The sequence below is a fragment of the Cetorhinus maximus genome, chromosome 17, assembly GCF_964194155.1.
Source record: "Cetorhinus maximus chromosome 17, sCetMax3.hap1.1, whole genome shotgun sequence".
NCBI classification, from domain to species: Eukaryota; Metazoa; Chordata; class Chondrichthyes; order Lamniformes; family Cetorhinidae; genus Cetorhinus; species Cetorhinus maximus.
In genome coordinates, this window is record NC_135895.1 from 56747115 (window position 1) to 56767461 (window position 20347).

At 38.4% G+C, this 20347-nt stretch overlaps 1 protein-coding gene across 2 annotated transcripts in view; it reads left to right on the forward strand.

Annotated features, from left to right (window-relative positions):
- zranb2 (zinc finger, RAN-binding domain containing 2) overlaps positions 1 to 19838 on the forward strand; it is a 45620-nt gene extending 25782 nt beyond the window's left edge. Inside the window, exons 7-10 of one of the 2 annotated variants that reach the window (XM_078561249.1) lie at positions 5405 to 5574; positions 8417 to 8503; positions 16742 to 16909; positions 17170 to 19838. In XM_078561249.1, coding sequence (XP_078417375.1) covers positions 5405 to 5574; positions 8417 to 8503; positions 16742 to 16909; positions 17170 to 17233 — 489 coding nt within the window. In that variant the 3' untranslated portion in view covers positions 17234 to 19838. The remainder of the gene's footprint in view (positions 1 to 5404; positions 5575 to 8416; positions 8504 to 16741; positions 16910 to 17169) is intronic. The other variant, XM_078561250.1, reaches the window with a different exon arrangement.
- The last annotated feature ends 509 nt before the right edge of the window (positions 19839 to 20347 follow it).

Here is a 20347-nt window from a genome sequence, read left to right on the forward strand (position 1 = left end):
TTAAGGTTAGATGAGCAGCGTTGTTAACAGCTATAATTGCTTTTTCAATGGCCTTAATAGGCCGTTGACAGTTTGGTGGGTGCGCAGCCCGCCTCCAGCGCGCGCCTGCCAATCAAAATATCGAAATGACACCCGGTGACGTTGGGGCACACGCCTGACATCATCGCGCATAATTTTACAAATCAGTGTCTTGAGCCTGCCCCCGCACGTTGACGGCAATATTCTGCCCATAGTTATAATCTTATAAACATTGCTGGCCTTTTTGTCTGAAACAGTTTGGGATGAAGGGGGAAGGGAGAAGATCTGAGGTTTGATGAATGTTCATCTTTGGAAATATAATAAAAGTCAGTATTTCAGTCAGGGTAATAAAGTTGCAATAAGTTAAAAGGGAACTTTTGGGATCAGGAAAAAAGTCATGGTGGATATTAACTACTGCATTTTTAGTTTTATTCCTGTTGGTCTTCTAAAACTCATTTGGCAGCTACATAAGGAACCATATGTTCAATGCACTGGAGTTATGTAAGGCAAAGGATATTTTCATGTCATGTTCATTCCATGGATAACCCTTGATCCATAATGTTTGGTCTGCAACAGATTAATTCCAGGCTGTTCAGCCCGTTCTAAGTATTCTGTTTTTGCAAATGTTAGTCAGTCTGCAGAGTTGTTTTCTTTCTCCTATGTTATGCTTTCAGGCCTGTTTCTTTCAAATGGATGTACTTAATACTGCTTATAAATATCACTTTAGAGTTTGAGGGGAAAAAAATAAATGAATTGTATAGGGTTTTATATTTGAACAGAGGCACTGTTCCTTGTACTCGCATTTAAATTCCTCTTAGAGAATCGCTTACAGTGACTTCTCTTCCTGCTCTTGAGCTCTTGCCCTCTGCTGTCCCTCTCCTATTTCTCATCTACATGCATTCCTTTGGCAGCATCATTGGAAAGCTCAGTGTTAGATAACCCAACTCTACCTCATCACCACCTCTCTCAATTTCTCCAATGTTGCTAAATTATCAGACTGCTTATCCAACATCCAGTGCTGGATGAATAGGAATTTCCTTCAGTTAAATATTGTAAAGCCTGAAGCCATTGTTTTCAGTTCCTTCTGCAAACTGTTCCCCAACTACTGGCTCCATCCCTCTCCCTGGCAGTACTTTGAGATTAAGCCAGTCTGTTTGCAATTTTGGTGTTGCAATTGATCCTGAGATGAACTTCCGACCTCATACTCATACAAAAGACCGCCTATTTCCACCTCTGAAACATCATTCGACCTCGCCCGTCTTAGCTCATTTGTTGTTCATCTACACCTTTGTTACCTCTAGACTCCACTATTCCAATGCATTCCTGACTGGATTCCCACATTTTAGCCTCTGTAAATTTGAGGTCATCCAAAATTCTATTGCCCATGTCTGCAAGTTCCATTCCACTATCGCCCCTATGCTCGCTGGCCTATATTACCTCCCAGTCAAGCAATGTCTTGACTTTAAAATCCTATCCTTATTTTCAAATCCCTCCATGACCTTGCCCCTCCCTATCTCTCTCATCTCCTCCAGCCCTACAACCCTCCAAGATATTTACACTCCTCTAATTCTGGCCTTTTGTGCATTCCCAATTATAATTGCTCCACAATCGGCAGTCATGCCTTCAGTTGCCTAAGCCCCAAGCTCCAGAGTTCCCTCCCTGCACCTCTATACCTCACTGTCCTCCTTTAAAACACTTAAAACCAAGCTTTCGGTCATCTGACCTCATATCTCCTTATGTGACTCGACACAATGCTTTGATTTATAATGCTCCTGTGAAGTGCCTTGGGACATTTCATTACATTAAAGGTGCCATATAAATATGAGTTGTTGTTAAAGTGGAAGTTTTGTTCAGTTAGTGTCTGGAAAGCCAAGATAATGAAAATTTCCCTTGATGCAGCACTGATGCTGTAGTAATAGGGATCTAGAGCTAAAATGGGTCATGCCCCATTTTCAGGTATATGGGTCATGGTTCGTGCTTGCAGTGCCCGCAGTTGAGGTAGGTAGCATGCAAACTTAATGGCGCCTTATCATTCAGATACTCTACCTTACCCTCATATACAATCAATAATGCAAACTTCGGTCCCACCTAATGCTGCTTCCACACACCTCCAGCTATCCAGCTATGGCTGGCACATTACCCAAATACAGTGCAACAGAATCTAACATTCTGAGCGCTCTCATGTAAAGATTGCACATAATAGAAGGGAGCAGAACAGACCTGGTGGGGTACAAGGATGCCTACACCTCCTGGGCTGTATGGAGGTGATGGTACTTTGCATCCTGGGATGGCAGTATGTTTGTGCCTTATCCTTTCTCAACTCTCTCTCTCTCTCTCTCTCTCTCTCCCTCTCCCCCCCCACCAACCCCCACCTGATCACCCTCCTATTGCTATCTGGCATGATGTTCAAGTTGCTGATGCTGTGACCATCACCCCACCGCACCCTGACCTACCCAATTCTGATTCTGTGCTTTTAGACTTCCCAGAACAGCTGCCTGCTGAGCCCTGTCACTCCCAGGAGGAAGAGTGAGAGAGAGACCAACCCCACAGCACTGAAGAAGCACCATCACTTGATTTAATATGCACAGCCACCATCTCAGATACTGGCACTACACATATCTTAAGAATCTGGTATAGAATTAGGACCTACACAAGTTGAATAATGGGGCACAAGTGGGCTGCAACAGTCCAAGGGGCGAGGATGTTCTGTGTGCCAGCTTCCGAGAGGATGACGTCATAGACAGCTTCTGCTACAAGGGGTACAAATGATGACTTTTATGGGACAGCATACAGGAGAATATTTATGAGGATACTTGATACATTGGGTGGCCTACCAGACAGCCGTCTGTCACTGTCAGAGAGCATTGAGGAGTCTGGCTGCAACTTGGTAGAGTGCATCATGCAACGTTCCCTCTCTCCACGTCCTTTGCTCATTGTGCATTCTGGGCTGAGACCCCAGAAATCCATTAGTGTACTGAAGCATCTTAACCCCAGGGAAAATATTGTTTGATCGACAGCTCTGGCTCTCTGATCTTTTCTGTCAATTGCACAATGTTTATTTATGCAAGATGAGGAGGTTTTAAATGCTTGCAGTTTCAGCTATTGATACTTTAAAGGGTCTGGATGATACTTTTATTGGCCTGTAGTTTTTTTTAAAAAAAAGTTTTTTTTAAGTAAGTGGCAATTTATCAATGAATGACTGGTGTTATGCATCCTATTGTCACTATAGGTTTCATTGGTTCTATTTAGTGTGTAATGGGTGAATAACTTCCTTGCCCATAGCTTGACATGAGGGTGACCATAGGGGGTGGGTGGGGGGCATAATTTGGCATGAGGAGCCACAGAGGGCGAATGGGGGCATACCTTGGCATGGATGAGGCATATGGGGTTAGAGGGCCTTACTTTTTTCATTATAACTGGGACCAAGTTGGGCCTTTTAAATAGCCTGCTTTAGCAACTGGCAGCCCTTGGCTGCCTCCAGGCCCTTTCCCAAGCCAGCTGACCCGAATGCAGCCTGCACCCACGCCCCCACAATGCAAATCCTGTCCTTGTGGACACTTTCCCTCAAGGCAGCCAGCCCGAGTGGGGAATTTTCCCGATTCCCGTTACCCGCCTCAAAGATAAAAATCCAGCCCACCATTTGGGAATGTCCCTGTGTATAAAGATTGAGATGAGAGGGGCATTTCATTCATGAAGTAAACCCTGAAATTAAGTTTTTAAAAAACCACAACTACTGTTAATAATTTGGCATGTGCTATCCTTTGTGACCTTTTTTTAAAAAATCTTACTTTACCACAGAGGTTCTGCTTTTTACATGGTATCTTCACACAGTCAAAGTTAAGTTTGCATAGTAGTTGTAAACTAAATGTTTTTTGTGTTTTTACTCTAGCTGTTGTTTTGGGGTTTTACTTCCTGAGATCACTCAAGTTAGTCTTACTCCTTATGACCAAGACCTACCTAGTTTCTTGGTAATTTGCAGGGAGTTCAGGAATCTAACAAAACTTTGTTACTGTATTTTAGCTGTTGTTTACAACACATGTCCTAGACTTCCCCTCACCCTATTTTTTTTTCTTTGTTGGCAAATTCATTAAAACAAGGCATAATTGCATGGTTGTACATAAATATTATTACATTGCCAGGAAGGTGGACATAATATAGTTAAATTTAGAGATCGAAACGGTTATTGGGCCCGACTTGCCATTTATTATTAGAAGTTGGGGGTCAATTCTGCTGTACTAAACAATATCAACTGAGGTCCCTGAATGTTAACATTTATCTACCTTTCTGTCTGGCTTCAGGCAGACTTCTAAATTTGACAACTGGCTGAGAAATGTGTAGCAAAATTGACTAGCACAATTTAGTCTGAATTTAAATGTGCCTCTTAAACTCAGCAGTTAATCAATTCTAATCAAATATTTGGGTGTTTTAAAGCACATCTGGGCATTTTACTACAGTAAAGGCATAATATAGTACAAGTTGTTACACATTATGTAAACCACAATTATTTGAATTAAATGGATGCTCCCTCAGGCACGTGGTCAGATGCGTCTATATCCTGACAACAAAAGAGTTAGTGTTTCAACAAAAGTAGTTAGTAACATTAGTTACTGGTGCTTTAAGGGCTCCTGAGTGTAAAAGATGTTACAAAATTCAAAGATAAAAGCAAAATACTGCATGCTGGAAATCTGAAACAAAAACAGAAAATGCTGGAAAAAGTCAGGTCTAGCAGCATCTGTGGAGAGAGAAACAGAGTTAACGTTTCGAGTCCATATGACCCTCCTTCAGAGCTCTGTTTCTCTGTTTCTCTCTCCACAGATGCTGCCAGACCTGCAAAGCTTCTCCATCATTTTCTGTTTTTGTTGCAAAATTCAAGCTCTTTTCCATTTTAGATCAAAACAAATAGAACCAATTTTCTGTCATGATTCCTGAATTACTACAGAAGACATCTGGGAGTAAACCATGTTTTAAATCTCACCTGCAGCGGAAAAAGACAATGCCACCATGCTTTAAACAAACAAGATTAATTTGTCACACTGATATATTGTGTTGCTTTCAAAATAACTTACTCAACCCAGTTTGTGAATTTTGTCTCCTGAAACTAACCACTGAACCAGTTGGTTTCCAGTTTGGGTCATGCCAAGAAAAGCTGATTCTCCTTGATTGAGTCTCAAATATTGGCTGACCATGATGCTACACTGATTATCAGAAGCCTGTCCCAGGCTAATGTGCCCAGGGAGCTGCTTTTTTGGGAGGAGAAACTAAGAAAAAACCTGATGTCCTGAACATGTAATAGGCCTATATGTGTTTCTTCATTGCAACTTCTGTTAAATTGAGAGGTGAAGAACATCCAACTCTGTGCTAGATGTAACTTTACAACACTTTCCAGGATGATGATGATGATGAAGATGATGAAGAAGAAGAAGATGGGGATCTCTCAAAGTACAATCTGGATGCAAGTGAAGATGAAAAGAAACCTCCCAAAAGCAGGAGTCGCTCCAAGTCACGCTCATCTCGATCTTCATCTTCTTCCACTGCTCATTCCAGTTCAAGGTCCAGGTAAACGGGTACAGGTCAAGGGTGACACCGGGCAAAATGTCAGTATCAGTTTAACTTCTTTCTTTTAAATGTTTATTCATGTGATATGAAGTTTTGAGTCAAGTTTGCACCTGAAGTTACATTCCTTCCTTTAGGAGATGACTTTTAGATGGCTTCTATTGAATCATCTAAAACATTGCAATATCAAATGTATTCTGTAGTTGTCTTAAGGTCAAAAATTATAATCATAAGATCTTTAATCATTTGGCTTTAACAATTTATTGTTTTTAGGTACCAAAATGTATATTTGTTTCCAAATTTCAGAGACTTATTTTATACAGTCAGTCCTCACTTAAAATTATGGTTGCATTCCTGAAAATCATGACTTTGAGGGAAACAATAAGTGAATCATGGGTTCCCATAGGAATCAATGTTAAAGCCAGAGTTAGGTTCCTTTGGTTTTTCCAGGTGAGAAATGTCTGATGTACAGTTGAAATACTGTACCATGCATGCGCAGACTGTGCATTCCTTGCAAAATAAAATGCATCAATAAATATAAAACAAATACGATAATGGTATTAAATTTAAAAAATACACTCCCCAAACAGGTACCTGTATAGATAAAAACAAAAAACTGCGGATGCTGGAAATCCAAAACAGAAACAGAAATACCTGGAAAAACTCAACAGGTCTGGCAGCATCGGCGGAGAAGAGCACAGTTGATGTTTCGAGTCCTCATGACCCCCCAACAGAACAGTCATGAGGACTCGAAACGTCAACTGTGCTCTTCTCCGCCGATGCTGCCAGACCTGCTGAGTTTTTCCAGGTATTTCTGTTTCTGTTTTTGTTTTTGTTTAGGTACCTGTATAGTATTTTTAGATTTACCAGTCTCCAACTAGTGACAGAAGTTGGTCAGTGCAGTTATCAGCTGAAGCCCCAGAACCGCTTGTACTGACCAGCATCTGCCACTAGATGGAGCACAGGACTTTAATGGGAGTTCAGCACCAGGGGAGGCAACAGCAGAGTAAGCAGCCAGAATAGACATTGGGGCCTAAGGCAGAACAGAAGGTGGGAGGCAAGGCCGGCAGCAGGAAGGAAAGAGACATTGAGGTTAGGGGCAGAAGTGTTGGGGGGAAGGTTTTAGAAGTAGGCAGGCTACAGAAGAGGAAATCTGTGGCAAATGACATTAAAGTGAAACTGGCAAAGTTAAATGGGACATACTGACCACTTCAGTTACAGCATTAAAGCGAAATGATATTAAGTGAGGCAATGTTAAGCGAGGACTTACTGTATTTTAGAAATTGTTGGGTGTGGGGACATGGAGGTATGGGAAGGCCCTAAGAAACAGTCCTCTTCTAACATAATCACAGCCTTTGTCATATTCCTCAATCATTGTTTCTCTTTAGGCTTATAGAAGGAAGACTTCCTCTGCATATTTTATCAAGAACCTGTTAATAATTGTTAAAAATAGGAAAGTGAGCAAATGTGACCCATTGGTTTTGAATCTATTTATATTCATTTCAGTGGCCCTCTTTTTTGTTAACTTATTCTTTGTTATCTTTACTCAATTTTAAAGTTATGCCCACTTTTTTTGAAATCTTTTGACTGGATCAGCAATGTTAAACTCTCCATTCATTGAGAACTTCAGCAGGATCACTTGAAAGTTTCCCCTTTTTCATAATACATAAGTGCAACTTTTTTTCCATTGTTATTTAAATTTTTGACATTTGAATTATCTTCTTTGCTTGCCTGTGTATTCTTGGGTAATAATTCCCCACTTTAATTAGGGATCAGAACTGTGTACCTGTGCAGTATCCTTGGATGCCTCGCATCCAGTCTTGGTGCCTAATCAACTTTTTAAGTACAGGCAGCTTATCTAGTACCATCTCCGTATCAATTTTAAATCCTTCAAGGGTATTAATTACCTCCCCTTTCACTATGACTTGGGCAGCAGCACCTTCCTTGGTAAAGACAGATGCAAAGTATTCATTTAATACCTCAGCTATGCCCTCTTCCTCCATGTGTGAAACCCCTTTTTGGCCCCTAGTCACATATAAAATTATCCAGAAAAATAAAGATATAATCTTGAAGTTTGGCCATATAAATATTAATGTGAAACTGGCAATTTTAATGTTAATTTTGTTGTTAAAGCTTAAATCCAGAAATAATTTGTACTGGGACCAATGTAAGTTGGTGGGAACAGTGGTGGATGAGAAATTAAAGTCAATGTTGCCTGTTTCTTCTTCATATATTTTTCTAAACTCATGAACAAATTGTTCTTGGTTGAGTATGCATGTCCCCATATGGTTGAAGAAATGACTTCTGTTTTCCTTTTCTTTGAAAAGCAAGCAAGTTTTAATTGATGAATTTAACTATGCTTCCGGTTTATAGGAAGTATTGCATTAAGAATAGTTTTCTAAATAACCATTCTAGAATTGTTCATGTAGTATAGACCTTTAGATGGATGTTCATCTCATGTTTTATAGTGACCCTTGGTTTAACATTGTTTATTTTTTTTAAATTCTATATTCACTAACTACCCATAATAAAAGAATACAAATGGTCTTCTGCGACCAGTGATCCAAAAATGGGAAGTGATGAGGCTTTTTTGTGATGAATCTGAGGGTTTGTTTTACCTAGACTTTGATTATGTAAAGAGCCACAAGGAATTCTGACTTAATTTGCATTGTTGTGTCAGCTTGGCTACTAGGCTGATTTGTTTTCTTTTGTGCATGGTAGTTAGTAAACAACGATAAGTAGTTTTGTGGATTTTTGTGAAATTGCAGAAGTGCTTCTAGTTTCTGTTTTTATGCAGTTTAAAATGTAAACTTAGTATTGGAAAATATTTGCCATTTTATTGCAGGTCCCGGACCAGAAGTTCTACCACTTCCAGATCCAGGTCACGTTCCAGCTCCAGAGGTCAATCTAGATCACCCCGGTCGAAGTCAAGGTGAATGGGGTAACATTCTCTCCTTCTAGGAGAGCTTAAAAAGTACTTCTAGGGCAAGGACACCTAAGCTCCTTTTGATATTGACATTTTCATTCCATCACTATTACCATTGCCATTCAAATAGGACCACAGTTGACTTCATTCCTGGATTTGCATCAACCTGAAAGGATATTTTATAACCTGAAAGGGTCAGTGTATTATTCAATCATTTTAGTTTCCTGCCTGCAGTAATGCCTCAAGCTTAATAACAATTTGGGATAAAAAATTCTGCTTCTGCATTCACCAACATATGATTTTTCTGCCCAGTTACTTTAATATAAAACTGGCCTGGTGAGCACAGAAGTGAAATAATCACCTCATTATCTTTGGTTGTCCACATTTATTGTTAATTGTCTGTGATAGATTTAGCATAGACTTAAAAATTAAACTTAATAGGTATGTGTATTGGACCATGTGAAACTGTGTTTATATTAGCGTAGATGGCCTTTGGTTTAATCCACGTACTATATAATCTTCGATAAATAATCTTGACCAGCCTGGCAATAGGGTTGCTAAAATTGATTTTGGTCACTAAGTTAAGAGGGAAAAGAAATGCACCAATGTAACTAATTACTGTGTATTCATCCCCTGCTGTAAAGTGTGTGGGTTTCTCAGGTGTGTAAGTGCACTGCACTCAGTGAAGTCTCTCTCCTTGGACACCTGAGCTCCATGTTGAATTAGCTAAGAATCACTTCTTGGGCAAGTTTTCAGAGAACAGCTGACACCTTCAGTACCATAGTCTCAGTGAGTAGTCTTTTAGAGGGAAATTGAGACAAAATTACAGAATCTCTCTTTACATGAATGGGCAGAACATTCTCAAATCTAATCTTTGTGTTGCTAGGATACTAGGAAGCTATAATATAATTGTTGAAGGGTTGGGGTGCAGTTAATTTTCTTCAATATTCAGTGTTTGGCAGTGGAGTAAAGTGACAAGAGATGCCTGACAACAATTGATAACCTTCAACACCAGTATGAAAGATTCTGCTGTTTGAAGCAAAAAGTATTATGCAATGTAATCTTGTTCTGACCCAGATCATTTGCATGTTTAAATTATTATTTTTTTCTAAGTTTTAATAATTGACTGAAGTCTGCGAATTTTACCTCCTGTTGAGAACAAACATCCTCTATCTGTATAGCAAAATAATATTAATTGTTGTTTGGAACATTATAATGTATTACAGGACCAAGCCTGCTCTGTGCAATGTTGAGTAGATTTGCATTAATAAGAGTACTAGCACTAAAATGGCAATTACATTGTAACAAATGAACAGGTCAGTCAATAAATTTCAGCAATCCAGAAGATTTGTTTGATTTCAGGTGCCAATTACAATATGCATTTACATATTCAGTAATTAGTAATTGAGGATAGATTTAAACACTAATATAGCATAATGGAACAATATAGGAACAAGAATAAGCAATTCAGTGTACCCCCCACCCTCCTGAGCCTTTTCTGTCATTCAGTGAGACCATGACGGGTGGGTAAACAAACTCCATCCACCTGCTTTGGTTCCATATTCCTCAATTATCTTGGCTAACAAAAATCTGTCAATCTCTGATTTAAAATTGAGCTCACATCTTCAGCTTTTAGTGGGATAGAGTTCCACACTTCTTCCACCCTTTGTGTGAAGAAGTGTTTCCTAACCCCTCTCTCCTGAATGACCCGGCTCTGATTTTAAGGTTATGTCCCCTGTCTTATACTCCCCATCAGCAGAAAAGGTTTCTTTGTATCTACGCTATCAATTCCTTTTGAAGTTCTAAAAACCTTGGTTCAAATCATCCCATAGCCTTTTATATTCTAAGAAATATATGTCCAATTGAAGTAACCTCTCCTCATAACTTAACTCTTGGAGCCCTGTTAACATTCCACTGAATCTGTGCTGCACTCCTTTTGAGGCCACTATAGCCTCACTAGGATTCGTTGCCTGGAACAGTGTTATGACCACAGCACACATTAATTGCTGCGCAAACCAAATCCCAGAGAGAAACCTGGCTTACGGGCCATGCCATTTTTTTGTATTCTGAAAATGAGAAGATGATGTCCTGATCTCAGCAGCAAGAAGTCGGGTAACACTTTTGGGATTTTAAAAATTAAAAGTTTAATTAGCAAGAATAAAAAACTTAAGCACACAAGATTACAGTTACATAGTTAAACCTAATCTTACTATACATTCCCCCAAAAAGATTCTCTACTTGGTCAGACCCACAAGTAAACACTTTCCAGGCAGCACTCCCTTATAGATGTTTAACTATAAAAAATACAGTAATATTATCCAAGACAAACTGCTGTAGCTTTATTAGAGGCATACCACTTGACCTGTAACTCTCTTCCACTCTGCTGTGAAAAATCCAAACTTCAGAATGAAACTGCTTTTTGCAGTCCAAGATTTTCCTGGCTTAACTGGATGGCTGATTTAAACTGCATCTTCTCCCAGCCGAGCCACAGCCCAGCAGCTACATCTCACAGCTCCTTTAAGCTCTTCCCCTTTCATCTCAGGTTCCATTGTTTTCACACCTCTTTGAAACTCAAATCCTTCCAAATATAAGATCTTTTATGTTTCCATCTTGTCTTTGCTTTTGGGCCAATAAAATATAATACCCCCACTTCTGTTTACCTGTGGAACTCCTGCAAGATGCAGACATGTTTCTTGGCACCTCTGACTTCCCTTTGATATTCAGACAAACCCTCAACCTATCTAAAAATGCAAATGTTAGATTCACTTGTACCTCAAACCTAACACCTCTATCCTTTACATGTTTTAAACCCCCAAGACAACTTGTCTCCTATTGATCTCTGCCCAGCTTAATTAAATCTCTCTCACCCTCACCCACACAGTCTTCTTCACAGAGTAACATAATATTCCCCAAAAATATTTTTTAAAAAACACCCATTTCTCACAAACAGTACCCTCAAGTATAGTCTGACCGGGGCTTTATATAGCTTTTGAAAAGCTTCCTCCCCTTTATGTCCCAGCCCTCTAAATGTGAAAGTTAACATTCCATTGGTCTCTTAAACAATCTTTTGTATCTGACTGCTGCATTTTAATGATCTGTGAACGTGACCCCTAAATTTCTTTGGATCCCCACTAGCTTTCAACATTAAAAAAAATACTCTGATCCTATGATCCAAAACAGATGATCTCGCATTTAATTATCTTAAAGAAATGATTAACAAACTGTTCCTGTATATAGAATCCAAGATTATGAAAGCCTTTGTGATGGAAGGCTGCCTTCCTTTAACTTTGCTCTCATGCGCTATAATTTACTTTGCTTTAAAGTCAATTTACCCTCGGCCAACTTTCCACCAGTTTGTAGCTTATCAAGTAGTTTCCCCAGCATTTTTTCTCTATTAGCATATCTTTCTCAGAATTATTTAAATACTTTGTAAAATTATTCAAATTCTGTACTTTACCTCTTCCTTTGCTTATAGAGGACTTGTTCTCCATGAAATAAGACCAAATACATGTGGCCATCTTTGAGTCTAATTAGTTGAGTCTCAACCTTACATGAGTCAGTTCTGCAGTGGTCTTTCATACTTGATTATTAAACTAGGCAGGGGTTTGCTTGATCTCCAACACTTGATAAAGTAAACTACCAGGTAATTGTTAAATATCTTGTACCTTTTCAGTGAACTTCTGAACATCACTCCATTCCCTTCCAAACATTTATAAGTTGTGGCCAGAACATGATAACTGGGGTAATAATACAAGGAATGTAATTTCTCTTTTAATGCGAGAAAATTTATACTTTATCTCGGTTTTTAACATAATAGCTCTGTATCTATATACATTTATTGGCAACCTGCTATGCAGCCTTTAATGAATTAGCTTGTTTGAACGTTTTTCATTTTATTAAAAGTGCAAAATTCAACTTCAAATGTGGAAATAATATTTTTCACAAGTGACATACAAGTTTGTATATTTTAAATCTGGATCAGTTTAGTTTTTGAACATTTGGAACAGCAGTTAGCGTATATTCAGAAACTTTGCCAGTTTCCAAACATTGCAAGTTATATTGTTGTTTTGCAAGTTTTGTTTAATTAAATATGCAATGTGGAGAACTGTTTTGGTTTGTACATATGTTCATACCTCAGGATATTCTCAACTACACAAGGGATCAAGCTGAATTGAATTGTGTATGTAACATTGGACCTAGACAAAACGGTGTTTAAAATCAAGAAAAAAACATGTTTTGGCTAGTCATGATTATGCACACAATATTCTGCAATACCTGACCTAAGGAGAATGCAGTCATGTTAACAAAGTGAAAATTAAAGCTGTTGTAGTGCATTCCAGAGTATGTGCTTTTTTTTTGCTAAAAGTATGGAGTCATTTTTAAAGTTTTGAAATGTGAAAATATCTCACATTTTGTTATGTCTTTTGATGTATAATGTGATTTATTTACATTATTCCAACCTGATACAGACTGTTCTTCATTTGTTATCCTACACAAACGCTAGCATTTCCCAGTATTGAAGGACATTTTTTTCAATCTACAGCAAGAAAATGTGCTTTTTCTAAATCTCTCAATTGTTTTCCATTCCTTTCTATTGGTATCAGTTTCTGTTCAGTTGAACTGGTGAGCTGCATGTGCCAAACGGTCATACTGATATAGCTCACCATTCTGACCCACTTCAAACAACTAGCTGATTTACAGTTAGATTTTGAAAGGGGGAGTGGGACTAGCTAGTATTTTGAAAAGCTGAGAGGAGCGGTACTGTTCCTTCTGGCTCCAAGTTTTTTTTGTGTCACTGATTTTTGAATGGGCTCTAGTGGTCTCTTAATGATTGTTGGTTAGGCCATTCAAGATCAGGTACAATTAGTGTAACTTGTGCAGTGTGAGCTCTACCCATTTGTGCCTGGGTTTTCTATTGGGGTTTTACAACTAGCACACGACTGAATTTGCATATGCCTGTTTCAGGGAAGAAGTCTACTTGGCGATTTACGGGCCTTTCTGAATATAGGATCGAGGGTCATCAAGCTACCATTTTTGAAGTGCAAAATAGATGCCTGAGAGAGTTGAATTTCTTGCTCCAGGAATAAAAAATCCACTTTGTTTCAGAAGAACAACAGATTAGAGTGATTGAGATTGGGTGTGGGGTTGGTGAAGTTGTGATTTGGAGGTGGAGATTTTCACAGGGTGGGGTGGGAACTGAGACAAAGACTGGGTTTGAGAATGGGGAGAGAGGAGTTTTAAGGATTGGAGGATGGGAGATTTAAGCTTGTTTGGGGAGGAAAAGAACTAGAGAATGTAGTGTGGTTGTGTGGGAATGGTACCCAGTGGAAGCAACAGCAACATGATGAGTGAGTGGTGCCAAAAGAGAAGCAGCCAGTGACTAGTGAGTGAAACCTGGGAACTTTATGTGCATAAATAGTGGAATTTTTTACCACTGGTATGTGAATGGGGAACAAGGGAACAGAGATTGAGTTCTCACTGTGCTGAAGAAATTGTGTGCCCTCATTTTTATATATCACGAGCTCCATGTGTCACTGTTCACAGAGGGCTAGGGATAGAGGGGTTCAGTGTTTGGCACTGCTCGAAGATAACACCACCTCCCCCAGCTCCTCGTTGGCAGCAACCAGAGGCTGACTCCCCATCTCAACTTTTGGTTCCTCACTCAATCTCATCGCTGTTCAGCCTACAGTGGAACTGAAAAATTTATTTGGAGCTTGGTCAGCAAGTGCTCTGCCTAGGTTTTCAAAGGTTTTACAAAATAGTCATGAAACAGCCACTAAACCCTCTGCATATTTAAATTAAACAGATACTGATTTCAGGCAACTGTCAGGATTGCCTCAAAGCAGTGAGGGCCGATATGGATGGAACCATGCTGCCTCTGCAGATTAGGTTGAAGACCTCGTGCCCTTGAAATAGTACACACTAAACTCAGTTTAGATCTAAGAAACAGCAAATGCATACTATCCCAGTGTCTTCAAAGAACTTTTGCTGAGTGCCTCAGCCAGTTTGCCAGGATGTCACATCAGGCCTGCCGCGTAAATTGAGTTTGATCCTGTCTTAACTCCTAGATCATTTCCCTTTTTTCTGATTTTAGTGTCCAAGTTGTATTACATTTTGCATTTCGTGTCTTCCTAATTTTAAAGCACGCTCTGCATGTGAGAAGAACAATAAAGATGCATGTTATGTATGTGCCTGCTGCTGACTTTGAATAGTTTTTATAAGGACCTGGTTGGAGTCGAGTACAGGCTGTGTAAGTAGCTTGTGGCCCTCTGTACCATTCTGAACACAGTATGTCAAGATATAGCAGAAGACTACTGTGCTAACTTTTGCTAGAAATGGTGCCTGAGCAGTTCTGGCACTTCAGCTCTAGTGAAAGAATTTGTACAATGATGATTAGGATGATTATTATTAGATCAATTAGTGCATCTTTCGACCACTAAACCATTGAGAGAAGAGCTAATCAGGTACCCCTGAAGCCAAACAAACTGAAAAGAAAGATGGTCTAACAGAGGGAAGTGACTATAAATGGGACAGTGTGAAATTGAAACAAGGAAGACGCTGAAAGAGAAGTTGGAGAAAAGTATTTTAAGAAAAAGCCATCACGTATCTTGCATTGCACCTTGAACATAGTAAAATATCTCAAGAAGTGTATTCAGACAAAATCTGTTATATATTCCCTAATGCATACACGCTGTACCCCATATACCTTCCCAGTTTAAAAGAAAGCCAATTAATTTGCTTAACTATTTGGCTGTGCTGCTTGCAGCTAGAATAACTTATGATTGGCTCATTCTCTCTCCATTGTGAGGAGCAGAGTTTTGTTTGCCTGTCCAAATTTAAGATTACAAACTTTTGAAAGATGATATTTAGTTTCTTACTGAATGATGAACAATAGGTCAGAATGGAATTTCACTTTGGCAATATAAAAGTAAATACCAGATTTAATCTGTTACTGTATTATGAGCAAGTGGAGAGAAAAACAGGGTTGGTGTTTCAGGTGACCTTTCAAACAGAATAGTGCTATTGTATACTTCAAAAACAAATTTGATTACCCTGTTCTTAAAATCCACTGTGAAACATGATCTTAAAGCCTGGCTGAACAAGGTACTTTAAAAGACCGAAGGAAGGAAAGATAAAACCCATTCAGAAGCATATGGTACTCCTTTTTATATTGTATGCTCAAAACTTGATGTGCTGTTGTTTCCCTGATTACCTAAAACATATGTTCAGTAGGGGGGCTCTGCTGGGCTTCCTGTGACGGTGACTAATTCAGTATCTGTTTCAAAGACTTTTGAAATTTCTATACTGTTCCATTTTATTCATTGTGTCAGTAAATGAGTTGTCGCAAAGGTTGATATCATTAGTTTTTAAAATAGTTTTAAGTATTTAAAACCTTGTTCTTATAGTTGCTGGTGTAACTGCTACTACCTGAAATCAGTCATTATGTAACCACTGGATGTTTACTGTGTTGATATGCTATATCAAAAGGCCGAAATTTCCAAAATACTGTATAACTCTCATTTATATTCTGGGTAGTAGAGTGGATTAGAACAGGGTTGTCCAACATTTTGCCTTCATAAACAATGTAAGTATGCACCATGAAAGCTCAGCGTTAAAGTTCAAGTTCCATTAATTAGTTTGCATGTATCTCCAATTATTGACACTAACATATCTTGGTTATTCCTGATTTAGTTCTTCCAGAAATGAGGCATCAGTGCTAAAAGCAGGCCTCCCAGACTTGTAAAGTTCACCAAAAGGAGAAAGCAGCAAATCGGGGAGGAAAAAAAGCCTATGTGGAAATTGGGTTTTGAGTGCTGAGTTACGAAGGGAAATAGGTTGGGCATCTCTGGATTAGAAAGCACTTGTGTTTTTTATGATTTGAGCACTCATTTATTGTACCCCCATCCTGTAACCTAACTGATCACTCTTGCTATTTAAATGAAAGTTGATGTATTAATAGCTTTATTAGTCACAGTGGCATCTCTGCAGATATACTTCTGAGTTTCTAAGACAATTTTTGGGTCTCTAGAATAAGAATCTATAAATATTTGGCTTTCAGTACTGCAGGTATCTTAATGAAGTTAAAGTATTTGCTTGTTGAGATATCCTCATGCTGCAGTGATCACCTTGCACTTAACCATCAAGTTAAAATTGAACCAACTAAAAACAGTCAAATGTAACCTTGAATCTGTTGGAATTGTAATTAGCATAAATCTAATTTTCTCCCAATCAATCAAAATCCAGCTCCAGATCACACCGGGGGTCTTCATCTCCAAGGAAGAGGTCTCGCTCAAGTTCTCGATCATCATCTTCCTCTGAAAGAGGCAAAAAACGAAGCCGTTCCAGGTCATCATCCTCAAGTGGCCGCAAAAAAACTAGACGTTCTGACTCAAGATCTTGGTCTGCAGAAAGGTTTGGGCTTCTGTAGAATAAGATTAATAATTTAACAGGACTGCAGAAACCGTCCCATTTAAAATGAAACTTGCTTTTTTAGTTAATGAGATTATTGGAATTAAAAAGCCAGAGATGCTTCTTTACAAAGGTTGTGGGCTTTATAATAGAAGCAATGCAATTTTCCATATCTTAATTTAGAACAGTTACTTATAAGATGTAACTGCAGTTTCCCAAATTTCAGCTTTGCACACCTTGTTGATTTTTTTTGTCTTTTGCAGGCGCAGTGGATCGTCCTCTGGATCCTCTCACTCGGGCTCCCGTTCAAGTTCTAAACAGAAATAGCCTTTTAACAACTGCAGTTTTTAAAAGTTCAGTAATTTCTGGAAAAATGCATGAAACTTATTTTGAAGTTATTAGTGTCTTGAGCAAATCCACCTGAGATGTTGTGAAAACATTTTTAAAAATTGGGCATATGTTGTGATGAAATCTTGCTGATGTAATCTTAAACCTATTGTTGCTTTAAGAGTGTGTTAGAATTGTACTCCAGTCTATTAAATTAGTATATTAAGCCATAATAGTTTTTTCCTCATGGGAAACTGATGCATTTTTGTTACAAGAGCTATAAAGACTAGTGAGTTTCAAAATGTACATTATGTATGCATCTGTACGTCTACAGCATTGTAGTGCAGAGGGTCTGTATAAGCACAGGTGGTCTTTAAAGGAAGAGAAACTTTAAAGAGATAGTAAATTCTAGGTGAGTATTTGTTCAAATTACTTTGCCATATCATGAATCAGGATACAGTATTGGACACAACAGAGTTATGTTTGACATTTCTGTTAAATATCAGTTTTTCTTGCAAGAATTCAGGCCCTCAAGTCAGGACTCCCTCTGTGTTGTGTTTTTTTTTTAAGTGATTGTTGTGCTTTCCATAGGAAACTGAAGAGGAAGCAACTTCAAACCAGTCTGGGAGGTGCACACTAGATTTCCAGCACCCTGGAAAACCATGCTTTTTTAGGAAATTTGCATCTTGGTGTGGTTTTCCAGAGACCTAGAGCTCTAGCCAGTTAGAGTTGCTGTTCCCTAGAGAAAAACTGATATTCCATTCTTAGAATGCTTTGAATGAAAATTAAGATTTGTTTGCCCTCCCCGAATTTCTCCTATAAATATTTCCACTCCTTTCACCTTTATGATGTGCCTCGTGCTGATTTCAAAGTAGCTTTGCAGCTCCTTATTTATATTGTGGATGGGGAAATTGCAGAAATCTACATCCTTATGACCCTTCATTTTTAGGTTGTGTTCAGTTATTTTTTTTTAATGTGCTTGGAAATAGAAATTTTGATTTAAATTTTCAGAAGTTGAAAGAAAATTGTATGGAATAGCATTGAATGGTTCACTTTTACATAGGCATCCCTGAGTCCAGGGGGTTGTTTTTCAGCCTGTCCTGGACTGGATTTAAACATAGGTGCCAAAGTGAAAAGAGCTTGAGCAGTTTTGATGCAGTTTTTTGTGGGTACCACAGCAAAAATTACCTACTCGTGATCAGTCTGCCACAGAAGCCACAACAACTGGTGTTCAGAAATGGATATAATACATTGGTATTAGAGGAAGAGTTTTCTAAGACAAAATTTCAGATTTGCTTTTGGGACTAAATGGAGATAGCTAACAGCTTTACGTGTTCCAGGGCTGCTGACACTAATATAAAAATGGGAAATGTTCCACATTTGAGCATTAATCGATTAAGGGGAAAATGTGAAGAAAAATATGGAATATTTACAACACTTTGACCATTCTCTTTTTTGAATGGCATTTCAATCTGCAACCCTTTTTAAATATTTAAAACATTGGGTATACCAATTACAAATTGTGGACTTTTTTTATCTTCAAAATAAATAATTCATTAATTGCCTTCCATCTTGATGACTTGTTATGGCTTAATATACCCCTCTAATCTTAAACTTGGTTAGAAGGAAAATAGTATTTGTATCATCAAACAGAAGCTCTGATTTTCAGAACTCCAAAGGTGGTTTCAGGTACATTAAATGGTAGAGGAAGGTAAGTATACAGCAAAAATTTTAACTTTGTAAATTGAACTTGGCAGTGCTAATTGCATACTTGGTGCAAATGTGGACATTGTTTTTAATGGGTCTTTTTTTCTTCAGTTTTTGTTTTCTTTGATTATCATACAGGCACCAAAAGTGTTAGGAAGTAAGGGTTGGCTTTTTTTTATTTCAGAGCACACACCTTATTGCTTAAGTGGTCTAGTTTCTTGTGATTTTACAGTTTTAATCTCTTTAACACCTTCTTTCAGAACCAACAAGTCTACACGTCCATTTGTATTTGTAGCTCGTATAAAATCAACTTGAGGAGCATGTGACCAATATCTATTGCAGTGTTTTGGGATTCAGCTCTGGAAATATTGGAAGATCTGATTTGTGCAGGATTCCTCTGAGCGTAGACTTTCAGTGTAACTTTCATGCGTTACAAGGTTTTCACAGTGACATTCATGTGCGTAATAGTTAAATTTACAGGATTACATGAAGTAAGGAGTGTGAATTAATAATGTGACTTTCATTTGCATTTTCAAGACTAGTTTTATCAAAACCAGTTATATTCAAAATTCTACAGAATTTTGTCTGCCTTTAAACTTTGCCTATAATCTCTTTCTGTATTTAAAGAAAAAAATAGTTAAGGCCACTTAATTAGATTGCTAATAAATGGGTGGGGTTTTGGTAATTTCATCAGTCATAAGTTTTGGATATTTGTAAATGGTAAAAGTGGCAATTAACTTGCTTAAGGTCATCAGCTTGTTCATCTAGCCCTGCGTAACAGTTTTCATCAGAAAAAAAAACAATTTGTAGACCATGTGTGTGTACATAAATCTTCCAATGGTATGTTATCCAATGTCATGTTCAAGCACCAATAAAGAAAAAAAATAAGTGGTTTGAATTACGTTTGTCTAATTGTATTTGTTCTGATTTGAGCTAAGTGATTTGATTTGACAAAAATGTTTTGGGGAGTGGGTTCTATGTGATTTAATAAAGTATGTTCCCTCACTGCTGTCTTGAAGAAACTTAGTGTGCTTCAGATATGCACTCAGTTTGATCAATATGCTTCTATATTTGCAAAGTATTTTTAAAAATAGTTAAATTACATCAAACACGGTTGATAGTGGCAGTTGTCAGCTCAAACAGCCTGAGCCCCAACCAATGTGTGCTGTGGACCCTGTAGGTGACATTTTTAAATGGTTTTAAGAAAACAAGTCCCGGGGACCTTGTTACCAGTAGAAGTGAGGGTGGGGAAAATCGATGGCTTGTGGTTAAACTTGTTGCTCAGCGTTGACTCTCCTCTCTGACAGCAGGAGAGAGGGGAGCAGGCCAAGGGCAGAGCCTGGTGCCACCTGGACTTAGGTAGTAATGTGGAGTACACAAACCCATTTGCTGTTTCAGCAACCCCAA